The 23,615-nt window shown below is 44.3% G+C and overlaps 1 protein-coding gene and 3 long non-coding RNA genes across 12 annotated transcripts in view; 1 reads left to right on the top strand and 3 right to left on the bottom strand.

Moving 5' to 3' along the window:
- Positions 1-23,615, bottom strand: part of LOC120718983 (deoxynucleoside triphosphate triphosphohydrolase SAMHD1-like) — a 159,471-nt gene that overhangs the window by 42,704 nt on the left and 93,152 nt on the right. Inside the window, exons 16-17 of one of the 9 annotated variants that reach the window (XM_040007788.1) lie at positions 17,675-17,825; positions 16,922-17,496 (exon numbers count right to left, since the gene is read on the bottom strand). The exons of the other annotated variants lie outside the window; for them this stretch is intronic. Of the exons in view, the coding sequence (XP_039863722.1) occupies positions 17,703-17,825 (123 nt within the window). The 3' untranslated portion in view covers positions 16,922-17,496; positions 17,675-17,702. Of the gene's footprint in view, positions 1-16,921; positions 17,497-17,674; positions 17,826-23,615 lie in introns of those variants that run through there. 9 annotated transcript variants of the gene reach the window in all.
- LOC120719009 lies at positions 3,545-5,012 on the top strand. Its single transcript, XR_005692614.1, has 2 exons — positions 3,545-3,923; positions 4,304-5,012. It is a non-coding gene; the product is annotated as an uncharacterized LOC120719009 (long non-coding RNA).
- LOC120719005 lies at positions 5,893-8,060 on the bottom strand. The gene is made up of 4 exons (XR_005692610.1): positions 8,030-8,060; positions 7,106-7,336; positions 6,395-6,528; positions 5,893-6,093 (listed from the first exon to the last, which is right to left on the bottom strand). It is a non-coding gene; the product is annotated as an uncharacterized LOC120719005 (long non-coding RNA).
- On the bottom strand, positions 19,392-22,464 carry LOC120719004. Its single transcript, XR_005692609.1, has 3 exons — positions 22,274-22,464; positions 19,531-19,563; positions 19,392-19,448 (listed from the first exon to the last, which is right to left on the bottom strand). It is a non-coding gene; the product is annotated as an uncharacterized LOC120719004 (long non-coding RNA).

The raw sequence follows: 23,615 nt of genomic DNA, 5'->3' as shown, positions 1-23,615 counted from the left end.
GCAGAATGACTTTGTCTGTCAATCAAGAGAGACAGGGCGGAGCCAGTTGTGTGATTGGTTGCTCCTTTACTCAGACATAAGTAATAGCACATGAATTGTCGATTTAGGTTTAAGGGTGCAATGCGTCTCCTATGCAGCTGGCGGCAGTATGCAGCTCAAGATAAACTTAAGGCACCGACAAATGCAAAACACTGGGCGCGAATAACGTTACAGGTGTATCAATTCTTGTGAAGGGCATGGCTGCAGGAAACAAGTCCATTTCTGAGTTACTCAGAGAACTTGCTAACCGCTTAGATTGAACGTCTTCACCTCAGTTTGGGAGAGTATTGCAGCAGTGTACTGGAGATGAAGCGGTCCCTGGTCCAAGTTCTCATCACAACTGCACAGTGTTAACGTTAGCAAATGCTAACGCTAGCACAGCTAACTCCACTCCACGAAATGCTGTTCAGGGTAAGTAACGATATGTTATTACTGCTCAGTTAGTCTGTCTGTCTGCCAAAAATGAGCTTTTTAATCAGTTTAGTCACAGATTTTTTTTATACTGTTTTTATCATAGCAAAGAATTCTATAAATTAGGTAAGAGAAAATAATTGTCTTCTGGGTTAATGTCTGTATTACTATTTACATTGTTGTAGGTAATAGTTATTCATGACTGTTTTAAAGTGGCCTATCTTCTCTGCTAATATGGAAGACAATTAATCTATGTGAAAGAAAAGAAAGCAATTTTAGTTCAACGTAGTGATTTTGTAAGTGGGTATAATTTGAAAATGCTTTTACTAGTATAGTGGATGTTCTTTAAATATTTAACATTTAAAGTGTGTGTCACTTTACGGGCCAAATGCGGCCCAGAAGCAACCTGCGAGTGGCCCTGCCTGTTGTCCTGGCAGAAACAGAGAAAACGCAAAAAATTAATTCATTAATTAATTTTAAAAAAATTAAAAATTCCTACATACATTCCTAAGTACATACTGGAAACCTGCCCTGGTCTTCGGCAAGGGCCCTACACAGTCTACTATGACATGTTCGAAGGGTTCACCTATTACAGGGGTGGGATGTAATGGTGCAGGAGGGATGACCTGGTAGGGCTTGCCAGTCACCTGACAGACATGACAGGACCGACAATAATGAGCCACATCAGATTTAAGCCCTGGCCAAAAAAATAAATAAAAAAATAGCAGAGCACTCTGTCATATGTTTTTTCTAATCACTAAGTGGCCCAACAGATGATGCTCATGGGCAAGACTCAAAATCTGGGGTCGGTACTCCATCGGCACAACAACCTGACTGACCACATCACCCTCTAACCCAGACACCGGAGTCCACTTGCGCAACAGAACCCCGTGGTCAAATTGGTAGGACACAGAACTGGTTACAGCCACCTGCTGCAGGGCAGCAGATCAGCAGACAGACAAAGTATCATCAGACTGTTGAGCCTCAATGAGCTGCTCCCTCTTCACCGACAAACACAAGTCATCTGATGCCACACTAAAAACCCTAGATTTTTCACCGTTTACCTCCAGGGAAGGGCTAGTATGTGATTCAGAGCCATCCAAGAACGTCTCAGATATGTCCACCACGTCACCAAGGAGACGAGCTTGAGCACATGTAACCACACATGCCGGAAAAAACTGTGGAGTCGCAGAGTCCAGAAGAGGTATGACACAAAACATCCAGAGTAGGGCATTCAGTGACTTCAGGAGTGGCGGGAAACACCTTTCCCCCAGCCAAGTCATTTCCCAGAATAAGATCAATGCCTTCAATTGGCAGCTGATCTTGCACCCCCACCCGCACCGTGCCAGATACAAAGGGGGAGGTCAAGGTAACACTATGAAGGGGCATGTGCAAAATACTCATCTTAATTCCCCACACCAACAAATTGGAGCCACAATACGACTGCTTAGAGTAAGGCACAATTCCTTTTTTTTTTTTTCTGCCTGTCCCATTTGGTTCTTTAGCCATCAGAATTGTTGTCTGAAGACCAACAAGGATACCCAATGGATTTACTTTGCCAAATGGATCATCGTGGCATTGCCGTATTGGTCCATTTGGTCGATCTTTGTTTTTATTATTTATTATATTTTATTTTCAGATGTTACAGACGGGACAGACATGAGTGAGGGATAGGAAAAGAAAGAGGAAGGAAAGGAAAAACAGAAGGGGAGAGGGACAGTGAGAAAGGGGGGGAGAAAAAAAAGTAAAAATCTCCTGGATCACCTGTTGAGAGAAGAATAGAAAACAAGCAAAAAAACAAAAAAAAAACAAAGCAACATACTAAACACAACACCATCGCATTAATCTAGCTAAGTGTAAACAGCAGTAAATACTAAATATTCAATGTTGTTGTGCAGCACGCAGGACAGATGTGCTTCGAAGTAGTAGCCAAGAAAGGTGTAATTTAAGTCTACGAGCAGTGAACACCCGTGTGCATACCTGTGTGGATCAGCGTGCTTGTATTCCAAAGGTTTCTCCATGTAACGATCTGCTAGGGAGTGTGGGGGGGCCACAGCCCCGTCCTCCAGGGTATGAAGCAGGTATGGAGGAGATCAAAACTCCAGACATCCAGAGGCCCCCAGAACACAAGAGACCATGGAAGACCACTCCTAAAGCGCAAAATGAAACTGACAATGAAAACTGTCGGTTTAACCCTGCCTGGACTGACAAATACTTATTCATTTTACCGAGTTTAATAATCTTACAACCGGAGTTGTACTACCATGGTGAGGGTCCTGTACAGCACAAGAGAGAGCTGCAGCATCTTCCCTTCCTGCTTCTTGGCGAAGAAGAAAAGGCCTTTCACAGATTCTGAAACGGTGAAATACTGCATGCTGGCCGTGGTGGATGCGGTGAAAAGTGATGAATAAATTAAAGTAAGTGTGACATCTGCTATTAAAAACGTACCCCTATAGGACAGTTCAAATATTCGTAGAGTTGAAGTTCTGGCGTCAGACGAGTTTGAAATGCTGTTAGATGACCTGAAGAAAACTGATGTAATGTCTATAGCAGGAGATCAGACAGAACTGATAATGCACAGTTGTGCGTATATGTCCGTTTTTTGGATGGGAAATTGCTCGGCTTACTACCGTTAGAGGGACACACAGCTGGCGAAATAATGTTTGAGAAGATTTCAGCTCTTTTTGAGGAAAATGGCTTGGATATGAAGCGTGTCTGTATACTTGTGACGGATGGGGCTCCATCCATGGCAGGAAAAGTGAGTGGTCAGCAAAATATTTATTTTAATTTGAAAGGGAATTATCAAAATGTTTTTTTGTTATTATTATTATTATTTCAAATGTGCAAAAAATAGTTTAGTTATGGCCCCCTTTTTTTAAATGGACCTTTTGGTGTGCATTTGTGAGGTCACCAGATTTACAGGGGAAAAGGAATAAAAAAATTGCTTGTTTTTCAATACAGTTGTGTGGGTTTGAAATTGATCATGATCTGCTGCTTACTGGCTTCAAAAAAAATATCTGGCCCAGATAAATTCCTCGGTTTGAAAATCTGGCCCAACTAACTTCGTAGTTGAATAGCCATGGCCATGGTATGGCCGCTTCTGACAGAAAGATCAGACATCATTCCACTTTTCTTACCAAGGGAATCAGAGACTGCTCTCTGTTGTGAGGTAAGGTCAGGTCACATCTTTTAACATCTGAATAGTAAAGGTATTTGGTTAATTTATGAAGGATGAACATTAATTGTTGACACAAAACACCCAATATACTATTTTGTATGCTTGGGTTAGTTGAACAGCTGGGTTACATTTAATAAAAATACACCTAATGTTGCTGATGCTCTTAAGACTACAAGATAAGTAAAGATATAAAATGACTGTGGCCTGCCACAGAAGATGAAGATGAGGAAGAAGAGGAATGCTCTCGAGGATAAATGCAGAGTGGCAGGTTACCTTCGGTCCTTCATTGAAAATGGTAAGTCTACTGCGATAGGTATTTTGCCATTGTTTTTCTCTGATTATACTTTGGTAAATTACATACAGTTCAGTGATCTTGGGTCATTAACAAAGTACACTATAGTATAATTTTGTTTTGTTATTTGCTCCATACTGCCTCCATGCAATACATAAAAAAACAGAGTGGTGGCATTATCAGTTGCACTAGAATTGTATGTAGACTACTTTTAGCTTTGTTAACATAAAAATATCTATAACAGCTACAACAGCAATTTGAGTGGGGCAAAAATGTCTGGTGCCCTGTATGTAAGTGGTCATCTTTTATGGTATTTCTCCATAAAAGATTCAAAATAATGAATATAGGATGTCATTATAGTTTAAAACAATCTTCTGTAGCAGCATCTTGTGCACAACGAAAAGCCCTCATCAAGTTCTGGACAGGATGGGAAGTCTTGCCGAGAGAAATGACTGTGGAAGTGGTCAACAGCAGTCTTCCACCTGTTTTGAAGTACTACGTCTTCCTGCACTCTACTGTACCTATGAATCATTTCTAATGGACATTCAGGTGTGTCTCAACTCTACTGACTCAGGTTTTGTTCTGGTTTAGGATTGACTCCATAACCATATGGTAAGATTAGACCATTTCTTCTTTCTTGCATCACATTACTGCATTCAGTGTTCAAAGAAACGGACAATCTAGTGAGTTCTAGTTCTTTTTAATACACTTGACAGTGAAAAATGCACAGTACAGGTGAGCAATTATGGCTTTTTTAAATATAAACTGATAAAGAGTTCAGATATCAAAATCAGTTGTTCACTGTACATTACAAATTACACAGTATTTTTTGTTTATACTCGCTGCTGGTACAAAAAAATTTTGTAGAAAAAATTATTTGAATTAAGATGTTACACTACTGTACTGTGTTCATTGTATTAAATCTGCTCAGAGTTGACATGTACTGTATATCCAACCAAGAGATGAATATCATTAAAGTGACAGCTGTATAAAACAAATCCTGTTTTATAGCCACTCACTGTTTTGTTGAAAATGAAATTGGTTATGCTGTTTTGAGTCAGTATTAGCTACAAAGCTATAGATGTAGAAATTTAAAAAAAAAATCCTCCTGACATAGAAACTGATTAAATGTGATAGTGTCTTTCAACAAGTGATTTTGAAGTATGGTTATGCAAGAAATAGGGTGTGAACATATTACACCTGCTTACTTTGAAGAGTTAAGGTGTGTCATCAAACATAAATTTGAGTGACTGAACAGTTTCACAGTAGGCATCCAAAGCTTGACTGAGTGAAACGTTGTTGTTTGGTAGCACAGCAAGCCCTCGTTCATTCAGTGCATGTGGGAGCTGAATCTCATGAATGGTGATCTCATTTGATGGGCGGTGATTATGTGGTCCTGTCCAGTCCACACCATAATCCTCATCAACCTGAAAGAGCATGCACATGTTTTAAATCTAAACTGAAGAGGTGTTTCCTGCAGCTGTTCCTAGATGGACTTATTGAGTCTGCCAGGGCCTATGTGAGTTGTGTAGGCATTGGCTACCAACTAATTATTCATTCACCCATTCTAGGTCAGGATTGGTTCTCTTCAGGTATAACAAATTTAACTTTGTTTAAAGTATTGCCATCTATACCTGACAGATGGGATAAAAGGAGAGAATGGCTTGGGAGACATTTCCACTTACAGGAAAAAAAATTTTGGTACACCAACTTGCACAGTAGAAATAAACTCATCTCCACTACAGATAGCAGAGTTTTACATACAAGAACAAATATGGATCAAATAGTCATGTACCTGTGACAAATCTTGTCCCTCCTTTCTGTGCAGCAACCAGAGGTGCAGGGGTTACTGGTTGTTTGCTTTTCTGAGTCCGTGCTGATTCCATGCTTCCTGGAATGACTGGAGATGTTGAATGTGATGCAAAAAGCATCTGTGCAGAGCAAACAAGTGAATTTTTTCACAAGGGTTGAGCAGTCCTTGAATCTCCAGCTGGGTGAAGATGTTTTCATATACATCCCTCCACAGGCGCTCAATGCTGATTTCCATCTATATGCCAAAGGTGATTTGATGCTGATACACTGTACTGAAAACGCCTTGCAGTCTTAATAGATAACCGTCGCATCTTGACCCCTTCTGGATTGACTCGTCTCATTGAATCCATCAGTCGAAATCCTGATTAACAAACAGATCATGTCTTAGTACTAACAACTACAAAAAGACTGTATTGTAAACACTGTAATGCATATGGGACAGATCATCATTGTGTCAGGTAAGTATCCAGGTGCTGTACAGATTTAGTGAGGCGAGAGAATCGTGTACAGACTGGTTCAAACAGGAACATAACTGCATAACAGTGATAAGAACATGCTAGTCATTTTTGATGGCTACATTAAAATATCACATCAAGGCCACACTAACACATGCTTTCCAGGCCGGAAACTGGTGTTTGGATATTTTAACAATATCAGCTTACTTTGAATGTATATGCCTTTGGATCGTAGGTGTCCCATCATCATTCTGCAGTCGGCATTTGGGTGATGACGCTGAATGTCCAGCACTTTTGAATCCAAATCCACATCTCCAATAGAAGAATTCCTATCAGATTTTCTGCACATAAAACATTTTTTCATATAACAGCAAATCTCAACAAAGTTGTCCAATTAATACTGAAAGAACCAAGGATGTAAATGTATTCTTGTTTTAGCTTTACTGAAGACACCACTACTGATATCTATAATGCTGCTGAAATAGACAAAACCATTTCAATAAACTCGCTATTTAACATCAACTTTGTTATGTGTTATCAGACAACAATCAACTGCCAACATCAATGAAACATTCAACTATATACTATTTAAAGCACTAATGACCCTGTTGTCTAACAAGATGTGATAAGTAAGTAGACTGGAAAGCTGGTAGGTCTACTCTCCGTATAAAAGGTTCCTACAGGCTCCACTGCCCCCAGTCTCCGAGTTAACACACTAACAGCTAACACTGCTAAACGTGTCTCAACGCCGAGATGGCGCCGATAGCTTTAGCCATCGCTGCCCCACTTAGTTTTAGACAGTAACAAAAAAAAAAAGTAAGCGATAATATTTCATTGTCAAACGTCATAATTAAGGTCAACATCTAAACAATGCTGTGTACAGAATCACACAGGTGCTCAATTACAGCATAAACTTACTTTAGACCTTCCTCCGTCATTTTCCTCCTAATTGTGCTCGGAGACACAGAAAACATATCGGCAATTACCCCGATGGTTATCCCGGACAGCACTAAAGTCCTGAGTGCTGCACCGGGATTTCAAGACGTGGACGACCAACATTTGAAGACTGTTCTTCCTCGGCGTATTCCAAACGAACACGGTGCTGAATTGATCTTAAACCTTCGACAATGCTGTCATCGATGCTAACATCTTGAAGAGCGCTGTGGAGAGCATCCTCACACAGAGCATGACATCGTGGTTTGGGAATAGCTGTATGAAGGACCAAAAAGCTCTCCAGAGAGTGATCTGTACAGCAGAACGCTGCTGCAGGATTGCTCTCCCCCCGCTTCAGGACACCTACACCAGGAGATGCCGGACTAGAGCAGCGCAGATACTGAAGGACCCGTCCCATCCAGGCAACAAACTGTTCCAACTTCTGCAATCTGGTAGAAGGTTCCGCATCTTCCGGGCAAGGACAGAGAGACTCAAGAGGAGCTTCTATCCCCAAGCCATCCGTGCCCTAAACACACACACCCGCCCTCTCACATCATCTATAATTGACTGAGACAGGACTCTCTTCCAGACACTCTAAACCAAGGCACAATGTACATTTCAATTCCTTTAATTTTAAATATGTTTATATTGTCTATCCTGTAAAATAGTCAGATGTCTATTCATATTAATGTACAGAATTCACCTGCTTGCTGCTACTGCTGCACATTCACACCCAGTGTGTATATATATATATATATATATATATATATATATATATATATATAATGTTCTTCCTCTACACCCCCCCCAATTTTTGCACATGTCGAGGAGCGTGTCAGGCTACATTTCACTGTGTGTTATACTTGTATAACTATGCATGTGACAAATAAAGAACATTGAACCTTGAACCTTGAAGAGCAATTATCATTCAGGCATTTCAAAAACATCATCTAAACAACTCAAAACAGTATCTACTGGTAAATGAACCCTCTCTATCTGATTTGCTTAAATGAGCAGAACTGACTGAAGTTCACACCAGTCCGCCATCCTCCGTGACTTTTGACCTAGCACGCTGTTGCTAGCTGTAGCAGCCGTCCGCGGAGCAGGTATCCAGGAAAACTAGTCGATTGCAAACGATAAGCCAATAGGTGCAAAGGTCCAGCCCACTTACATTGATTGACAAAGTCATTCTGCTGAAAAGTCGCATTATGAAATAAATAGACTGTGGCGGAGGTGTGGTCCGGGGCGCGGCTGCAGGGGAGGAGTGGTGCAGTGAGCTCGACGGGGCGGTGCTGGTAAGAACAGCTGATGGCGATTTTGGACTGATGGTGGTTTTCCTTCCCTTTATATAGTGAGGCAGAGAGGAGTGGAGGAGCGCTAAGGGAAAAGAGACACACATCAGCTGGGATCGAGAGCTGTCAGTCTGTGCGTCATATTGTCTGCTGTGTTAATATCAATAAATGTGGTCCTTGGCAATACGGATCTGCGTGTGTGTGTGCTTGGGCCTGGTATACTCCACAAGTGGTGCCGAAACCCAGGAGCCTGCCGGTGTGGGGATGTCCGACCCGCAGGCTGCGCCGCCCGCCCAGCCTTTGCAGTATTTGGCGCAGATGCTGGCGGAGATGGCAAAGATGAGCCACGACCAGGCAGCGGCCCAGCGGGCTCACCTGGCTGCGCTGCAGGAGCAGACGGACCGGCAGACTCTGGTTCTGGAGCGACTGGTTGGCGCCGCTGCCCCGCCGAAGCCCCCACCGCTGTCGGTGGCGGTGCCCCGGATGGGGGACGGGGACGACCCCCAGGTTTTTCTGGAGACTTTTCGTGCCACGGCGGAGGCCTGCCAGTGGCCGCAGGCGGAGTGGGCTCCGCGTTTGCTTCCTCTGTTGTCAGGGGAGGCTCGGACGGCGGCCCTGGGTCTGCCGCCGGCTGCGAGGGGCAGCTTCCAGGACGTGAGCCGGGCGGTGGTGGACAGGTTGGGGCTCACCGCTGAAGATCATCGCCGGCGATTCCGGGCCTGTCGGCTGGCCGTGGCGGATCGGCCATTTGCTTGGGCCCGGAAGCTGCATGACGCGCCCGTACGCTGGCTGCAGCCGGGATCGTCAGAAGGCGAGACGCTGCTGGTGGGCAAAGTGGTGCTGGAGCAGTTCGTGGAGGGGCTGCCTGCAGAGACGGCGAGATGGGTCAGGTGCCACCGTCCCGCGAGTCTGGAGGTGGCGGTGACATTGGCGGAGGACCACCTTGCCGCTAGAGCGGGGGAGCCCAGGGACAGCGGCCGGAGGCCGAACAGACAAGCCCCGGTGCCGGCACCGAGGCGCCGGATGCCTGTGCCAGGGCACGCAGAGCGGACGCTGGCGTTGAGCCCCACTAATCCTTTTGCTGCGTTTGTGCCTTCCCAGGGACCGGACCTAAGCAGCGCTGCCCCTGAGCCACGGAGAGCAGCACAGACGCCAGGGCAGGAGTGCTGGAAGTGCGGACAGCCGGGACACCTGAGGAGGGACTGTCCTCTGATGGAGGTGGGGCAGGTGTTCCGCGTTGCCGGTGCTCCAGCGCCCTCTCCCAGTCCGGGAGGGACATACAGCATTCCGGTAAGGACTCGAGGGGGTATACGCCATGCTTTGGTGGACACGGGCTGCACGCAGACCCTCGTGCACCAAAGCTTGGTTCGCCCTGGGGCATTGCTGGAGGCAGAATGGGTGGAGGTGAGGTGTGTGCATGGTGATGTTCACAGGTATCCCATAGTGCCGCTGTTATTGAAGTATAAGGGTAAAACGCATAGAATAACGGCTGCGGTTAGCCCGCGCCTGTCGCATCCCCTAATTCTGGGCACGAATTGGCCGGGGTTTTGTCATCTGTTGGGACAGTACTCGGGGGTGCGGTCACGACCGCTAGTAGCATGTAGTGTCTGCGCGGCGCTCAGTGGTGACGCGGGGTTGTCCGACACTGACTCTGGGGAGGGGGAGACGGCGAGTCCTTCACAGGTAGTCCCGCCGGCTCCGGAAGTTCCCCCCACGGGTGATTTCCCACTGGAGCAGTCTCGTGACGATACCCTACGCTCAGCCTTTGACCAAGTGATTGAGATTGATGGTCACGTGGTGCGCCCTGAAGCCGTGCGGACCCACCCACGCTTCATTTTGTCGAAAGATAGGTTATACCAAGTGAGTCGTGACGCTCGCACGGAGGTGATGCACACCCAGCTGTTGGTGCCGCAGGGCCGCCGGGAAACGATTTTCCAGGCGGCTCATTATAACCCCATGGCAGGGCATATGGGATACGAAAAAACTCTGGAGCGAATAACGGCCCGATTTTATTGGCCGGGCATCCGAGCGGATGTGCGCCGCTGGTGCGCGTCCTGCCCGGACTGCCAACTTGTTAATCTGCCGGCCATACCAAAAGCGCCTTGGCGTTCGCTTCCACTCATAGAGGTCCCGTTCGAGCGCATTGGCATGGACCTCATCGGGCCGTTTCACCGGAGTGCACGCGGCTACCGCTTTGTGTTAGTCCTGGTGGATTATGCAACGCGGTACCCGGAAGCAGTCCCGCTGCGCACCATCTCTGCAAAGAGTGTGGCGCAGGCACTGTTTCAGGTCATCTCCCGAGTCGGAATCCCGAAAGAGATACTGACTGACCAGGGAACGTCGTTTATGTCTCGTACACTGCGGGAACTGTACGAATTACTGGGCATTAAATCTATTCAGACCAGCGTCTACCACCCTCAGACGGACGGGCTGGTGGAGCGGATGAATAAGACCTTAAAGTCCATGATTCGTAAGTTCATTAACGAGGATGAACGCAATTGGGATCACTGGCTAGACCCTCTGTTATTCGCAGTGCGGGAGGTGCCCCAGGCCTCTACGGGATTTTCTCCCTTTGAACTGCTGTTCGGCAGGAGGCCACGTGGGGTGCTCAACCTGATTAAAGAAAGCTGGGAGGATGGTCCGAGCCCCGCCAAGAATGAGATTCAGTACGTGTTAGACCTGAGAGCAAAACTCCACACTTTGGGGAGGTTGTCATGGGAGAATTTGCTCCAGGCTCAGCAGCGTCAGCAACACCTGTATGACAGAGGGGCTAGACTTAGGCAATTTTCACCGGGAGACAAAGTGCTTGTATTACTCCCTTCTTCCAGCTCGAAGTTGCTCGCCAAGTGGCAAGGACCCTTTGTGGTCACACGGCGAGTCGGGGACGTTGACTATGAGGTCGCTCGGTTGGACAGGGGAGGGGCCACGCAGATTTATCACCTCAATCTCCTTAAAGTGTGGAGTGAGGTTGAAACCGCTTCTCTGGCAAGCCTGGTTAAGGAGAGAGATGAGTTGGGGCCGGAGGTGCCAAATTCCATCATCCCCGCCTCCCTCCCTTGTGATGACCATCTCACACAGGCCCAGAGAGCGGACGTTGTCGCGTTACAACAGCGTTTTGCGGACGTGTTCTTCCCCCTGCCCGGCCAGACGTCTCTCATTGAGCATCATTTTGTAACGCAGCCTGGCGTGACGGTGCGTTCACGGCACTACAGGCTCCCTGAGCATAAACGGCAGATCGTTCAGAGAGAGTTGGCGGAAATGCTGAAAATGGGAGTAATAGAAGAGTCGCACAGCGCCTGGTGTAGCCCCATCGTTCTCGTAGTGAAGAAGGATGGGTCGATCCGGTTCTGTGTCGACTATCGCAGGGTGAACGAAGTATCACGCTTTGATGCCTATCCCATGCCCCGGGTCGACGAGCTCCTGGACCGGCTGGGCACGGCCCGCTTTTTCACGACGCTGGATTTAACCAAGGGCTATTGGCAGATTCCCTTGTCTGCCGAGTCCAGGGAGAAAACGGCCTTCTCCACTCCGTACGGGTTGTACCAATTCGTTACGCTTCCGTTCGGCTTGTTCGGGGCCCCTGCCACCTTCCAGCGCCTCATGGACCGGGTGCTGCGCCCGCACGTTGCGTATGCTGCTGCCTACTTGGATGACGTGATCATCCACAGCGACACCTGGGCGGAGCACGTGCAGCGGGTGGCTGCGGTCCTGGAGTCCCTGGGGCAGGCGGGCCTCACGGCCAACCCGAAGAAGTGTGCGGTTGGACGGAGGGAGGTGCAGTATCTGGGGTACCACTTGGGGGGCGGGCAGGTGCGTCCACAGGTGGAAAAGACGGCAGCGATCGCATCCTGCCCGCGCCCCAAGACTAAAAAGGAGGTGAGACGGTTTCTGGGGCTGGCGGGTTACTATCGCCGGTTCGTGCCAGGGGTTGCGCAGCTGACCAGCCCCTTAACCGATCTTACCCGGAAGGGTGCTCCAGATCTGGTCCAGTGGATGGGGCCGTGCCAGACGGCGTTTGTGCAGGTGAAAAAGGCTCTCTGTGGGGAGCCGCTGCTTCACACTCCTGACTTTTCCCTCCCTTTTGTTCTGCAGACTGACGCCTCAACAGAGGGCTGGGGGCCGTTTTGTCCCAGCAGGTGAGGGGGGCCGACCGTCCCGTTCTTTACATCAGCCGGAAGCTGGCGGAGCGCGAAAGGCAGTACAGCACCGTGGAGAAGGAGTGCTTGGCTATCCGGTGGGCGGTCGACTCCCTTCGCTATTACCTCCTGGGGCGCTCATTCACCCTCTGCTCGGACCACGCCCCGCTGCAGTGGCTCCACCGCATGAAGGATGCCAACGCCCGGATCACCCGGTGGTATCTGGCTTTGCAGCCTTTTAAGTTCAAGGTGGTCCATAGGCCGGGGGCGCAGATGGCGGTGGCCGATTTCCTCTCTCACTTGCGGGGGGGGGGAGTAGGTTCGGCCGGTGGGCTTCCCGGCCTCAGTCGGGCGGTGGGGGTGTGTGGCGGAGGTGTGGTCCGGGGCGCGGCTGCAGGGGAGGAGTGGTGCAGTGAGCTCGACGGGGCGGTGCTGGTAAGAACAGCTGATGGCAATTTTGGACTGATGGTGGTTTTACTTCCCTTTATATAGTGAGGCGGATAGGAGTGGAGGAGCGCTAAGGGAAAAGAGACACATATCAGCTGGGATCGAGAGCTGTCAGTCTGTGCGTCATATTGTCTGCTGTGTTAATATCAATAAATGTGGTCCTTGGCAATACGGATCTGCGTGTGTGTGTGCTTGGGCCTGGTATACTCCACATAGACCATCGGGAAAAACGGGATTTTGAAATAAAGACTGACTTTGAAAAAAGGTCATTTTGGAATAAAAACGGCTGGAAATAAATAAAATGCCTTAGGAATAATCTCTGTTATTGTGAAAAATAATGACCATGAAATAATATTTCACAATAATAAGTAAATTTATATAGCAGAATGCAATATATTTCACAATAATGAGCATTTTTTTCAAAATGTGTTCCATTATTTCACAATATCATTCTCACATTACCTATCTGTGTCTTATTTATTCACATAGTTATTTATTTCATCATGACCTATTTATTTATTTAATTTTGAACACTTTGGAGTTCCATAAGGTCTAGGTGAGAGTTCAGACATATTTTGCTTGTGACTGCAAAATTGTGCCTCCATGAGTGACAGTTTGTTGCAGAACTGCTGCTGATGTTCCAGACGATAAGCGGGCGTCCGGCAGCGACAGGAAGCACCTGCCGTGGAGACGGAGACAATGTTCCTCTTTAACTGTGTCACAAGTTGTCAACAGAACATTTGTGGTTTTGAAACTTATGCATGTATTGTATCTGCTTGACGCATGAGGGGCGTCATAAAATTAAACCCTGATGGTATAAAACAACTGCTTGTGTATTGATAGGGAGAGATCGATGCTGTCTGCGTACAGCGTTTGACTCCACCCGGCCGGATCAGTGTTGTTATTTTGGAATTCCTCCTGTATCCCTCCTTAATATTTGAACCCTAACAGCGGCTAAGATGAACAGGCAATGGCTCAATACATGAGTGGGGAACAGAAAGGGATTGGCAAGAACACCAGAGGCGCAAAACACCAGCTACTGGTAGACTGAGCAGTCAGCCGAGACTGCAAGACTAGGCTGACCAACCTATTTAATGCCTGGATTGATTACAAGAAGGCCTATGACTCAATGCCTCACACCTGGATCCTGGAATGCCTGAACCCCCTCAGCGAGATTATTGATAAGACTGGCTACGGATACCGACTACGGAATGAAGCAGTTGTGAGCCATCTCCTGTACTGTATGCCAAGAGTGAATGAGATATCGATTCACTGATCCACACCACCAGAATATACAGCAATGACATTGGAATGTCGTTCGGACTGGATAAGTTTAGTTGGATGATAACGAAGACAGGGAAGGTACTGTCAGATCTGAGGGGATCGAACTACCAGAAGGTAACACTGCAGACATAGAGGACAGCTACCTGGGGGTCCCACACGTGAATGGGAACCATGACGAGGCCGCTAGGAATGCTGCAACCACCAAGTACCTGCAGAGGGTCAGGCAAGAGGAGTCACCTGAACGGTAAGAACAAGATGCGGGCTATCAACACCTACGCCCTGCCCATGATCAGGTACCCAGCTGGGATAATAAGTTGGCCAAAGGAGTAGATAGAAGCCACTGACATCAAGACCAGGAAACTCCCGACCATGCATGGAGGGTTTCACCCCAAATCCAGCACCCCGAGGCTTTATGCTAAGCGGAAGGAAGGAGGCCGGGGACTAGTGAGTGTCACCACCACAGTCCAAGATGAGGTAGCGAAGATACATGAAAAATGAGGAAGATGGCCCCAACCAACCACGTGCTCAGTGAATACCTCAGGCAGCAGAAACCCAAGAAAGAGGAGGATCATTGTAAGATAGGCCCCTGCACGGTATGTGGAGGAGGTGGCTGATATCCAGAAATCCTACCAGTGGCTGGACAAAGCTGGACTGAAAGACAGCACAGGCACAAGCTCTGAGTACAAGATCCATAGAAGCTGGGGTCTATCACACCAGGCAAGACGCCAGGTGCAGGCTGTGTACAGATGCCCCTGAGACAATCCAGCACATAACAGCGTGGTGCAAGATGCTAGCTGGAACATACATGGAACGCCATAAACAAGCGGCCGGCATTGTATACAGAAACATGTGCAGAGTATGGCCTGCAAGTCCCGAGGTCAAAATGGGACACACCCACAAGGGTGGTGTAGAATGACCAAGCAAAGATCCTGTGAGACTTCCAGATACAGACAGGCAAAATGGTGATGGCTAACCAACCAGACATAGTGGTGGTAGACAAACAGAAGAAGACGGCCGTAGTGATTGATGTAGCGTTTCCGAATGACAGCAAAATCAGGAAGATGGAACACAAGACATTTGAGAAATACCAAGGACTCAGAGGAGAGCTGGAGAAGATGTGGAGGGTGAAGGTAACAGTGGTCCCAGTGGTAATCGAAGCACTTAGGTTCAGTGACTCCCAAGCTAGGCGAGTGGGTCCAGCAGATCCCAGGAACAACATAAGAGATCTCTGTCCAGAAAAGCGCAGCCCTGGGAACAGCTAAGATACTGCGCAGGACCCTCAAGCTCCCAGGCCTATGGTAGAAGACCCAAGCTTGAAGGATAAGACCACCTGCATGGGCGAGAGAGAGGAATTTTTCGTTTTAAATTACCCTCTCGCCCCTGCAGGCTGTCTATCCTGGGACTTGAGGGGTCCTGCACAGATCCTGCTGTTCCTAGGACTGCCCTATTCTGGACAGAGATCTTGGATGTTTTTCCTGGGATCCTGGAATCCCCTGCCTGCTAGCATGTTGCATCCTGGCATTATATGCTGGATTGTCTCAGGGGACATCTTTAATCGTCGCGACTTACCCCGGCAAGAATGCACTTATTTCGGCCTAGAGGAGGAGCATTTGCCGCCTGGAGACCATTTTCTGGTCCTGAAAAAAAAATAAAAGGCGATCGAAATGACTGTTGGTGCCAATCTTTAGTCCATCTAAAGGCCTAATTATAATAACAATTGAATATTACCTCAAATGTTTTTTTTGGAAAATATTCAAGTTTTATGTTTTTTGGGGCAAAAAAAGCAGTGCGCTCATGTGACGAAACCGGGATATAAAGGGTTAAAATCCGCGAAATGTAATTAAAACTTGACATGAATATTTCAAGGAGAAGTAGGTCTAAAAGACTGGCTAATTTAAAGTGGAATAAAATATTAATATATAAATTTTTTATAGCACTTTTTTGGGCGTGGTCGATTGGGACCGATAGTGTGTGCATTTTATGAAATGCGCTCCTGCAAAAAAAATAAAAGGCGATCGAAATGACTGTTGGTGCCAATCTTTGGTCCATCCAAAGGCCTAATTAAAAGTACAATAAAATATAACTTTCAAATGTATTTTATGGAAAATATTTAATTTTTTCATTTTTTTCGCCAAAAACGGCCGTGCGCTCATGTGACAAAACCGGGATATAGAGGGTTAAAATCCGCGAAATATAATTAAAACTTTATATGAATATTTCAAGGAGAAGTAGGTCTAAAATATTGGCTAATTTAAAGTGGAAAAAAATATTAATGTATAATCTTTTTATAGCACTTTTTATGGCGTGGTCGATTTTTGGCTCTAGGTCTTCATAAGGGGTACGTTTTTTAGGTACTACCAAGGGTTGAGCTCTACTCAGCTTTATCATTCCTCCAGTTTCTTGGTTGGCTTTGTGTTAGTATGGATTCTTTACAGATGGTGTCAGGTTCATTTTATTAGACAAGATGAACGAGCTTAAAATGTAAGTTTTCATAATTTATTCTTAAGCAGTTAAAGTTTCAAGTTAGTTTCACACGGTGCCATTGTGCATGGCACATTCTGGTTACCTTTTTCAGGCAGAACCGGAGGGAGGGACATTGTGCCAAATGTTGTGTTGTAAGAACTTCACGGAGACACAAAACATAAGAGAAAAAGAGCTTTATTTTGAATTTACCAGAAATCAGCAGTAAACATATTGGAACAGGAAAACAGCTGAAATATTTGAACTTCTGCAGATTTTCATTTAGCAATGACATGAAAAATTATGAATTTTCACACAATGAGCAAGTCACAACAGTACCCAAAATTGCATGTATCGAAACTAGGCGTTCTATTTAGTTTGATTCTAGTGAAAACATGCAATATGTAGTTGGAACATTATGTGAAATAATTAATATTAGATTATCAAAAGCTTATTTCATATTGATACATGTTGAAGGAAGTAGTTAGTATCACTTATTATCAATCAAAAAAATCTATTAAAGTCATTCAGTATGTAATATTTTGATAACATTTCATATCTAGACTAAATCATATAGCTAACATTTAAATTAAAAAAATGGAAAATACCCAAACCACATAACTTTTCTGATTCAAATCTCCTATATTAAAATCCTTACAGTCACACAAAAACTTGATATCTGAATCTTTCACATGTTCAGATCGACTGGTACTGGAGTTTGGCTGTCATTGCCACCATCCTCTTCTGCATTCTGTATCTATAAATAAAGGTTATTATTAATAACAAGACATCAGAGTTAAGAAGTTTAATCTGAACTCAGGGATCTGACAAGATAGACAGTTTTAACTGCAGCTTTCCTGCTTACACTGTGATCATTAGGCTTATTTTGTATTAATACCAATCAATGCAATTAAATAGAATTAAGTAAGTAGTACCTCAAAGCCATAGTCCTTGCACTGGGTTTTAAAGAATTTTTTTTATCTCTTTTTCTTTATTTTTTCTCTCTTTTTCTTGCAGTCCTTCATGGTTCTTCCAGTAAACCCTAAGTATCTCGTCAGAAAAGTGCTCTGGGAGAAGCTTGGACACCTGACATCAAGGACAGCAACATAAAACTGACATATAACACAGCCAATGTTGTCTTATGGAGATGCATAAAAAAAGAACAGAGCTCATAGAAATTAAGGGTATAGTTCTCACCTTTGATTTGGATATTGGGATTGCTTTGTCAGGCTTATCCTTGCGATAGAAAAATGCTTTACTGATGGGGTCATTGTCTTCCATCCCATAGTCCAAAGTGACATCCTAAAATGAAATGTTACAGCGAAACCTGTGTTTTATATTCACATGCAAATAACAGTATGTAAACAGTGGAAGTTTAAAACATCTATTAAATAAAATGAACACAAAAAAAAATCTGGATTTTAAGAAAAGTTTGATGAATTAATAAAACTCACAATAACTTCAAACTTGTCTTCACGAAAGCGTTCACTCAGTTTGTCTTTCAAATCTTTCTTCATCTCCTAAAGGATGGTGATAAAAATGTGTGTTATTAATATTATTTTGTTAATCTTGTTTTCTGATCTGTTCTCGTTCTTACCTCCAATTTTTTCTTTTTGTATTCTTTCTCAAGCTGAGAAAATGGAAAAATGGGAGGGAGAAGAAAAGTATTTATTCAAAGCACAATTGCCCGAAACCAAATGTTTAAAGAAAATCTCGTTTTCTTAATTTCTCAGTTTCAAACAGGATTTTTGTCACCCACAAAATTCAAGCTGTTTCAAAACTTCATCACAATAAATATTAATTTGCAGCTTGGTGTTTTAGTACATATATGGAAAATGACTCTTGGAAAGTGGTATTGTATGCCTACCTAGTTCCCAGTAGACTGTGTGATAAGGTAGTGTCAGAACAGCACACACCACTTGCCTTGCAGCAGCTTGGCTATGATTAACTTATTAGTTTTCCTTTCAACAACACACTCGTCCAGCTTCAAGTAAAGAGAATTATATTCTAAGTTTTGTTGATGAATCATGAAAGACTACTACTGCATGAGACAAGCCTGGACATGTCTGAGAATAAGAACCGCTGTGTCAGCCTCTGATGACGATTTAGGTTATGTCTACTTGTACATGGCTTCTTTGATAAACACAGCCTTTTATGTGCCTTTTGACTTTTTGCCAAAATGTAAACTGTTTCTGTAAACTTCTCTCTCTTTTCCTTCCAGTAAACTCTAAGTATCTCCTCAAAACACCACTGTGGGAGAAACCTGGACACCTGCCATCAGGGACAGCAGCATAAAAATGACATATTACACAGAGCCAATGTTGTCTTATGGAGCTGCATTAAAAAAAGAACATGCGGCACATGGAAATCAAAACTGTAGTTCTCACTTCTGATTTGGTGATTGGGATTTTTTTGTTAGGGTTATCCTTGCGATAGAAAAATGCTTGACTGACGGGGTCATTTTCTTCCTTCTCAGAGTCCAAAGGAACAACCTAAAATGAAATGTTACAGAGAGGCCTGTGTTTATATTCACATTGTAAATAATGGCCCAGTGGAGTTGAAAACATTTTTTAAAATATAATGAACAACAAACAAAACAAAAATATTTTAAGAAAAGTTTGATGAATTATTAAAACTCACAATAATCACAAACTCGTCTTCCCCGCCCTCAGGAAAGTCTTTAACCAGTTTTTTTAAACTTTCCCTCATCTCCTGAAGGATGGAGGAGACAACATGTGTGTTATTATTATTGTTTTGTTAATCTTGTTTTATGAGCTGTTTTCATTCTTACCTCCAATTTTTCCTGTTTATGTTTTTTCTTGACCTGGGAAAGGGGCAAAGCAGGACAGTGAAGAAAAGGATTTAGTCAGTGCAGAAAACACAATAACTCGAAACCAAATGTTTAAAGAAAATCTGTTTTTCTTAATTTCTCTGTTTCAAACAGGACAGCGTTTTGTGTTTTCTGTTCTTCCTCTGTTTAGTGTTTACTCTGTTCTGCCTGTGTGTTCCTGTATCTAGTCCGCGTTTCTTAGTTTGTGTCCTTTCATGTGTAAGTTCCTGTTTTATTGTGAAGGTCTGCGTCTTATGTGAGTGTTTTCAGTTTGCCTCCCTAGTCTCGTCACGTTAATCACTCCCAGCTGTGTTCCCCACCTGTGTGTAATCTCCCTGTGTTCTCTGAGTGTATTTAAGTTGTGTCTTCTGTCATAGTAGTTGCTGGTTCGTCTGTGTTGTTTCCCCTCGGTCTCCCTGCATCTCTCCATGTGTATTTCCCTGGCCCTCCCTGCAGCTTCGTTTCTGGTTTGTTTTGTTAGTTTTACCCAGTTTAGGTTCCAGTTTCATGTTCCAAGTGCCTTTGTTGTTTGTTTTTCCCTTCGTTAATAAATAGTCACCTGCACCAGAGCTGCCGCGTCCTGGTCCTAAATATTCCACACGGCTTGCCCCGGCAAACCGTGACAAAAACGTTATTTACGATATATAGTACTGTACAAACATTTTAGGCAGGTGTTGTGAGATTATTATGTTATCATATGCTACCTTATATCTGTAATTGAAGTAGTTGAATTAGGATACTGCTGTTGGTCATATTATACTCCTTAGTATAGAGTGTGTGATCAGTATGTAGTTTTAGTTTGCATTATACTTCTGACTTAAAAGAGTGTGAAAATTCATTAGATCTATTGGATTGACCTGTATTATTCGGCACTGTTGAATGTGTTTCTTGACATTTCATACTGCTGAATCATGAAGAGAATGTTGTGTGCAGAGGACCTTGTGCCGATAATAGAAGAGACAGACCACATTCCATACCCCCACCTTTACAGAGAGCAGAAAGACAGGGAGCTGAGGTCATAACTTAGGCGCCATAACAGAGAAAGAATGTGAATGTTTAGGCTTTTACGACTACGTGGGGGCCACTAGAGGCTATAAGAAGCTGAGTAACCCATCACCATTCATGCATGTCTCCCCATCATGATGGCTTATGCTCATAAATGTTGAATTGTATGGAAATAAATCATTGTTGATTGAGCATTTATACACCGAGTACTGTCCTTCCTTCAGCCCAAAGATTAAAAGAATTGGGAGATGTCAATGGAAAATTGTACTTAGTAGTCAGTATAATCTTTTAGTGATACAAGTTCGCATATGGTAGAATACTGCATGTAGTTATTTGTATTAGGAAATATTTAACCATGTATGCTTAGAGGCATATAATCAATTGTGTAGTGACAGGATGTGTGATCTCTAGCAGGCTGCAAAAGGCTTGGTGTGCACTCCAGGAATGCACCCCCACATCCTGGGAGCATGGGAAGAGCTTGTACCTTGTTTTATTGTTTTAATGTAGCTATGTCTGTTTTAGTTTAAGTGCTTCTTTACATCTAGATGAACTGCTGGACTTCCTCACCATGTTATCTAGGGTGAGACTACCCTCTTCCTGACCAAGGATGTTTCTTTTTGTGTTTTCATGTTATATGACCCTTTGATCAGCAGGAACACGAACACACACACACACACACACACACACACACACACACACACACACACACACACACACACACACACACACACACACACACACACACACAAGTATAAATAAAGACCGGGGTAGTTTCTTAGAGCGAGTCCCTCAGTCTGGAGACTGCCCTTGCTAGCAAGAAGTTCTGTGTGTTTCTCTTCTCTGAGTCCTTGCTGAAGAAGTGTTTTAGAACATTTTCCTTAACAGGAGATTTTAACAGTGTAAAAAAAAAATGGTGTAAACAAAGAATCCTTTCAGAAATATAAATGATTGTTTTTCGGCCCCAAATTATTTCTGCAGCAGGACAACAACCCCAAACATACAGCCAAAGTCATTAACATTATCAGAATCAGAATAAAGAAGGACAAGAAGTACTGGAAGTGATGGTATGGCTCACACAGAGCCAGGATCTCAACATCATCGAGTTTGTCTGGGATTACATGATGAATGTGTACTGGATGTGAAGAGTGTACTGTGTGATAAGGTAGTGTCAGAACAGCACACACCACTTGTCCTGTCATGAATCTATAATAAGGCTGATTTTGTATTGTTTTTTTCCCCCTTGCAGCAGCTTGGCTATGATTAACTTATTAGTTTTCCTTTCAACAACACACTCGTCCAGCTTCAAGTAAAGAGAATTATATTCTAAGTTTTGTTGATGAATCATGAAAGACTACTACTGCATGAGACAAGCCTGGACATGTCTGAGAATAAGAACCGCTGTGTTAGCCTCTGATGACGATTTAGGTTATGTCAACATGTACATGGCTTCTTTGATGAACACAGCCTTTTATGTGCCTTTTGACTTTTTGCCAAAATGTAAAATGTTCTGTAAACTTCTCTCTCTTTTCCTTCCAGTAAACCCTAAGTATCTCCTCAAAAAAGCACTGTGGGAGAAACCTGGACACCTGCCATCAGGGACAGCAGCATAAAAATGACATATTACACTGCCAATGTTGTCTTATGGAGCTGCATAAAAAAAGAACACATGACACATGGAAATCAAGGCTGTAATTCTCACTTCTGATTCGGCGATTGGGATTGCTTTGTTAGGGTTATCCTTGCGATAGGAAAACGCTTTACTGATGGGGTCATTGTCTTCCTTCTCAGAATCCAAAGGAACAACCTAAAATGAAATGTCACAGAGAGGCATTTGTTTGTATTTACATGTAAATAGTGGCCCTGTGGTATGGAACGCCAGGACTGCCATAATGAATTAATTAAATACACCATTAAATAATTTAAATGTGGCAATAATTAATTAAAATTGGAAATAATTAATTACATAAATATTTACGACACATGTATGTACGGTGTATGTACGACACATGTATGTTAGAGAAGCTGGCAGCTTCTCTAACATTTGATTGGTTGCCATGTAAAGTAAGGCAAGACAGGTCAATCCTAGATAATGGCTTTTGTCGACTTGGTATCCCAGAATGCATTTCAAATCACAGGCAGCAATGGTGGTGGTGTAGTTTTAATAATAGTGTTTTAGCCGCGAATGTCTGGTCAGGTTGTCAACATAGAACATGTTTGCAAAAGTGCTCAGATGTTTTCAGAGATTTCACTAGCTCTGCTAACAGTCAGATGACAGAGTGCACCGAGCTCACAGTCCCGGTGTTCCAGCTTAACTGTTTATTTTGTGTGTATTTGTTTGTTTTGGAGGGGGGCTATGTTAACCAGTTTGTTTAGATATTCCACTCTCTGTGTTCCACATGTTGCATTCGCAGATTCTCATTTTCACCGAACGATCGTCTCTTTCCGCCTGCTCTTGTGTCTCTGTGCTTCTGTAACATAAAGCACGAGCTGACGTGTTTCTCACGACACCAGCGATCAGCTCAACAGACCCTCAGTTTACCTGCATGCATCCTCCTCCTCACCTGTCAGCGGTTGTTTAACACCTGCTGCTAATTCAAGAAACACGTCCACGTTACCTGGTGATAGTCACAGTTTAACTGGGCAGCCGGTGCACAATATAACGCAATGTCAGCACATTTTTCTGCACAAGATAAGTAAATATAGTTTTCCCCGAGCGCAGAGCTGCTGGAGCTTGTTTCCCAACAGAGCACTTTATAGGCGAACCCACTTCATCAGCGGCTGATGTCCAATCACCGGCACACAGCTTTGAAACCTCAGCTGAGTTTTAGCTCTCAGTGGTTAAACGCTGGACTTAATTCACTCAGGTTTTGTCTGTCGGGTCACGTTTACTTCGCTGTTTTATTTACAACTGAGCAAATCGGTTTGGCTGAGGTTAAAGTTACGTTTCATAACTGCACAGTTTTACAGACGTTTAATGGTTCACTGTCACATGTGTTAGACGGAACTATTCGCTTTACTTTATTTGGTGTGTTTTGGATTTA

This window comes from Simochromis diagramma, unplaced genomic scaffold, assembly GCF_900408965.1.
Source record: "Simochromis diagramma unplaced genomic scaffold, fSimDia1.1 OVJJ01000545.1, whole genome shotgun sequence".
NCBI lineage: Eukaryota > Metazoa > Chordata > Actinopteri > Cichliformes > Cichlidae > Simochromis > Simochromis diagramma.
The sequence above is the reverse complement of the archived record's forward strand: the minus strand, read 5'-3'. Positions and strand labels throughout refer to the sequence as shown.